The sequence below is a fragment of the Octodon degus genome, unplaced genomic scaffold (genome assembly GCF_000260255.1).
Source record: "Octodon degus isolate 3935 unplaced genomic scaffold, OctDeg1.0 scaffold00007, whole genome shotgun sequence".
In the NCBI taxonomy this organism is placed as follows: Eukaryota; Metazoa; Chordata; class Mammalia; order Rodentia; family Octodontidae; genus Octodon; species Octodon degus.
The window spans coordinates 18,123,147-18,128,846 of NW_004524583.1; the positions used below are offsets into that span (position 1 = coordinate 18,123,147).

At 39.4% G+C, this 5,700-nt stretch overlaps 1 protein-coding gene across 1 annotated transcript in view; it reads right to left on the bottom strand.

Moving 5' to 3' along the window:
- Positions 1–720: 720 nt before the first annotated feature.
- Positions 721–5,700, bottom strand: part of Zbtb1 (zinc finger and BTB domain containing 1) — a 26,050-nt gene continuing 21,070 nt past the window's right edge. Inside the window, exon 3 of the mRNA XM_004624788.2 lies at positions 721–1,278. Coding sequence (XP_004624845.1) covers positions 1,242–1,278 — 37 coding nt within the window. The 3' untranslated portion in view covers positions 721–1,241. The remainder of the gene's footprint in view (positions 1,279–5,700) is intronic.

Here is a 5,700-nt window from a genome sequence, read left to right on the forward strand (position 1 = left end):
GTGAATATTCAAGTTATTATCGAGCCTCACAGCCACGGTTTTTAAGTTACTTCACTTTTGCATATACTATGAAGTATAGTTTAATGTTAGGTCTGTTTGTGAAACTCCTCAGTAAAACATTTTCAGGGTTAGGCATAAAAATAAACTATTTCTAAAAATATGTAACATCCTGATATTGCACAAAAAACCAAAATAATAGAGAATTTGGTACATAGTTAACTAAAGGTAAAAGTACAATACAAGAATAGTACAATAAGGAAATAATAGGGTTATAACTCATATTCTTAAGAAACATGTGCATATATGCACACAGCAAAACATTTGTAACCAGGTTAAGACTCACAAAATATTCAATTCCTCCATGAGAGGTTTTTAAAACATGCCGACCATCAAAGTTTCAACAATCAGTCTAATTTTATCTTGAATCTTGAAGCTGAGAGCATGGCATTATACATTATTGAGAATAAATGTTTAACAAAAATTAATTCTGCCTTATTAGGTTAAGTTCAAAGGAAAATAATGTCTGTGATTTGTGAAAATCCCCCACTAAGAAAATAATACTTATAGGCTTTCCTTCAAGTTAACGGTTTTATAAAGGAGCGTCATTAACATGAAGTCAAATGTGACTGGTATATTCACAAGGAGGGTGTTACATTACACTGAAGAATAACTAGCTTATCTTGTTAAAATATTGGCTTTACTTTCTTTTTCTGTGTACCATTTTTTTGTACCATTCTTTTTAATTAGACTCTAAGCAACAGATTTTAGGGTGTAACTTCTTAAATTTTCTAATTTCACGATATATAACCTGTAATTCTGGTTATTTTTAAGTTTAGAATTATATATGTTTGTAAAGACATATGATTGTCTCTTTGTATTTACAGGAGCCTAGCAAGCCCTCTTATTTTAGAAGGGACTCTTGAAGATAATTAGCATATAAAGTTTCATGTAGTATACTTTTAGCCACTGATTTCATATGAGTTTGACAGTTACAGTTCTCTAGTAGGCTTTCCACAAATTCTAGAAGAGTCACCATGAATCAATTTTGTTACGGCAAGGTGATTCCAAAGTGGTCTGTATTGAGTTTTCTTGGATCTTTGCAACTGGAACTTTTGGGGTTGATGAAGTGTCAGGAAGACAGAAAGGATGGTGTCACTTCAGATCTGCTATTCCTGGGTCTGCACTTAAGCTTATCTGCTGAAGAGTGATCCTTCCCCAAGTCCTCTCCAAATTCAGATCTGTCACTTCTCCAGAGGTTTAGAAGGCCCTATTTCACCACTGCCACACAGAAAAAAACAAAACTCAAGAAAAATAGTATTACACATTTACTCCTCTATGAGATTAAATATTATTCTTAGGTCAGAATTTCTTAGTTTTGGGCACCAGGCAAGACAAAGAACAGAGAAGGGAAACAAAAGCACCTAGAATTTCAATGTAATTACTTCTCAAATGTAACTCATTGTATCTTCCAAATATAATGGATTCTTATTACCAATATACTTTTCTAGCTGTAGGGATGCATTTTCTTTACTCTTTCCTGGTCTGAATGGAATGGGTGGGCACATAAATATGTAACATAAAAAAAAGATAGATCAAACATATAGAGTAGAGAAGAAGAGGTTACTAAGTTTCCCTCTTCAAATGAAATACTTCTACAATGTATCAAATGGCAAATTTCTGACTGAAAGACACCTAACAAGCGTAGAAGTTCTTATACTTTTTAGTCTTCAGCCATTAAGCTGACCCTTCCTTCAAATGTTATACACGTATACTTTGCAAATGAAAACAGGGGAGAGAGGCACTTCTCAAAGTCCTAGGTTTGTAATTGTTATAACCTGCCCCAGAGAGCCAGAGATTCTTGGGTAGAACCATGTTCGATGGGCAATGCTTTGACATAATGATCCTTTTTTTTCTTTTTGACGCCAGGTCTCACTATGCAGTTCAGGCTGGCCTTAAGCTCACTGTGGAACACAGGCTGGTCTCAAACTCGAGATGTTCCTCCTGCCTCAGCCTCCCGAGTACTGAGATTGCAGGAGTGTGCCACTGTGCCTGGTGATCAGTTTTCTCAAAATTTTTTTCTTGTATCAAGGAACATAAGCATTTGAAAGAAAATGTGACTTTGATTAGAATTCTTTATCAAAAACTGAGCTTTACTGATTCTCTTGGTTTAAGTAGAATAAAAACATAACCTTAGCTGGGCATGGTGGCGCATGCCTGTAGTCCCAGCACTTGGGAGGCTTTTCTGGAATGTACCCTTAACTGCTTCTTTCTCAAATAGGTTGGGTGGGGGTTGCTGGGGAGATGGCTCAGTAGAATAAGCGCTTCTCTGGCGAGTTACAAGGGTCTGAGTTCAATCCCTGGTTCCGGAAAAAAAAAAAAAAAAAATTCACTCATTTCTCAAAACAATTGCCATTACCTCAAATAGGTTGGTACTGAGTATTATGCAAATTATCTCAAAAATTATTAACATTCCTGGCTCTGAAGTTGTGTCATCCTTTGTCTCCAGGCTTTCCTATAATTTCTTAGGAGAACGATGACATTTGCTTCAGAGCCAAGCCCTGAGCTGTAATCTTTACATCATCTTTGGTCAGCAAATTGAGTTAGGGTGAGACATTTTTTTTCTTTTACATAATGAGAAATTATAACGTTTCTTTTACCTTTAGCGATTTATGTGGATTTTGACAGAAAAGAGAACAATTCTGTCACAACTGATTGACTTTAGTATTTGTTCTCTTGAATATAAGGGAATAGGATTTAAACAATGCTAAACTTAATTATGATAAAAATGGGTAAAAAAAAGGAACTGGGGAGATGGCTCAGTGGCATAAGCGCCTGCCTGGTAAGCTCAAGGTCTTGACTTGATCCCTGGTACCTGGTCAGCTTATATTTAACAATTGTCATTTATAGATAGAAACATTATAAACCCTTGCCTTTTTGCCTCTCGCCAAAGGTAAACATTTGTATAAATTTCATCTGGTTTGGTCAGAATGTGCCTATTACCAAGTAGCAGCAGGTCCTTGAATTTGACAGAAAGCAGTGAAAAGTGGGCCGTTTCAATAATTACAGACATTGTTCAGACTCTTCTCCATTAATTCTTCTATTTTCTCTTGAAAGACATTGGGCAGATGCTAGCCAAATCATCAAAGTAGCAGGCTTAGCATATGGCAAATGACCTGTTGTACAGAAATGAAGAAATGGATGCAAAAGTTTAAATCGGACCAGGCAAGTTGTGACACCTGCCAGCCCAGCCACTTGGGAGGGAGGTGGAGGCAGGAAGAGCCCAAGTTTGAAACCAGCTTGGGCAATTTAGGGAAAATTTTCTCAAAGTAAAAGAAGAGTTTGTGACATGGCTCAGTGCTGGAGCACTCGCCTGGTGTGGGCAGTACAATTTCCATAACCAAAAAAAGAGAAAGAGAAAAAAGTTAAAATCGTACTAGAGGGCTGGGGAGATGGCTCAGCAGAATACGCACTTTCCTGGCAAGTGCAAGGGCCTGAGTTCAATCCCTGGTTCTTAAAAAAAAAAAAAAAAAAAAAAATTCATATCACACCTGGCACCACATACTGCAATGGCTCCGCCCTTGGGTGTGCTGAGCCTGCAACTGAGACCAGGCTTGGTGGCGCACGCCTGTAATCCCAGTGCTGGGGAGTCCCAGCTGCATAGTGAGACCCTGTACCAAATACATTAAAAAAAAAAAAAAAAAAACCAACCAACCAACAAACAAAATTGTTTTAGACTGCAAAGGATCGTTTCCCTAACACCATGAGGTAACTTCTTTTTAGTTTGTTGCTAGGTTAGAATAGTTATGCAGCTGTCATTTCCTGAAATTATCTTTCTTTTATGAGGAAGGCTGTATAACTTATCCTAAAAACAATTTGTGCGTGTGTGTGTGTGTGTGTGTGTGTGTGTGTGTGTTTGTGTTTTAGGGAAGGGTGTACAGGGTGTTCAGGATCTCACTACTAGATTGGACTCATATTGATTCTCCTGTTTACAGCTTCCCATGTGCTGGGATTACAGGCGTGCACCACCACACCCAGTTTCAATTGCCATCTCAGCGTGCCCCGGGGGTGGGGTCGGCATGGCAGTCCCAGGGACTGAACCCCCGGTACCTGCTTACTTTTTTGGTGGAACTGGGGATTGAACTCAGACCCTTGTGCTTGCCAGGGAAGCGCTTATTCCACTGAGCCATCTCCCTGGCCCCTCTGCTGAGCTATTTGGCTGGCCTTTTTTTTTTTTTTGTACTAAAAATTTTTGTAAACTATATACTGCTAGAAAAACAAACTTTAAAAAAGAAAATTTAGGGGCCAGGGAGATGATTCAGTAGAGTAAGAGCTTGCCTGGTAAGCGCGAAGGGCCTGAGTTCAATCCCTGGTTCTGGGGGCGGGAGGGGGGATTATTTATTTCGTTCTTTCAGTACCAGGGATTCAATTCAGGATCCTGTGCTTGCCAGGCAAGCACTTATTCTGAGCTTCCTCCCCAGCCCCCAAAAAACAAAATTTAGATTCCTTTATACAACTTAAAACAAGCACAATATAGTTATGGCAGGGGTGTTTTATTGGCCAAATAAATAAATTTATCTACATTTGCCATTAAGGCAAAAACTGATTCTGCTTTTATTTTGCTTTTTCTTGAGAATATTTATTTTCAGGACTTTTTTTTTGGGGGGGGGCTGGCTCAGGATGCCTTAAGGGCGAGTCTGATAAGGCATGAGGATCTGGGGGATCAAACCACAGAATCCTAAGCCTGACTGCTTTGCTTAAGCACGAACTTAAATACTGAGTTAATGGGCAGGCCCCCGAGAATATTTATTTTCAAATCATCAGAGCCCTTCAATTTATCAGTCTCATAACCAGAAAAAGGAAATGGAGGTTGATGGGAGAGATTAAAGACAGGAATAGGAAAAATAAAGGTGAGAAGTCACAGACAGAAAGATGGAAGTTGAATTCAAAGAAATTTTTAATTGAGCACCTATTATGAACCCCAGAAATGGCTGACAATAGCATTAAATGTTTCTCAAATGCAGGAAAATGAAAATCTGTACCAGCATTTAATACTCCTAAAACATTCTGAATGACTTATTCCGTTCACATTCTCTCACATTACTCCGAATGCTCACTGGGTACGCACTGTTACCTTAGCAGGCACTGCAGGTAACAGACAGCAGAGTACAGCTTCACAGGACCTTTTATCGTGTGTTCCTAGGCTGAAAACACTCCTTTTTTCTAGCCGGAACACGCAGCTTGGTGATTATGTACAGAGAGGTAGACTAATTTAGTGGTCTAGGTTCAAATTCCAGGTCTCATATAGTTTCTGTGTGAATTTAGGAAAAACACTCAAACCCTCTAAACCTCAGTCAGCCACCAGGTATTATACTTACCTCCAAGGCTGTGAGGATTAAACAGAATGATGTATGTAAAGGCACGCGACTGCAGAGCGCTAAGGAGTGGATGCTGGGACTGCTAAGTGAGAGCCCGAGTACGGTGGATCTCGGGTTTCCAAACCTTGGATGTAGCTTCACATTCTTAACACAATGCGTTCTTGGAACTCATCCTCTCTCATCCTCAACTTACTGCACTTCGAGTATCACGGATACAGGGCGGATTTTGCAAGGACTTGTTCCCTTTTGGGTACCCTGAAATCCAGCAAGTTCTTGATGCCAGGGACCGGCAGAGCAATGGCATTTTATCCCTGGGTCTGGGAAG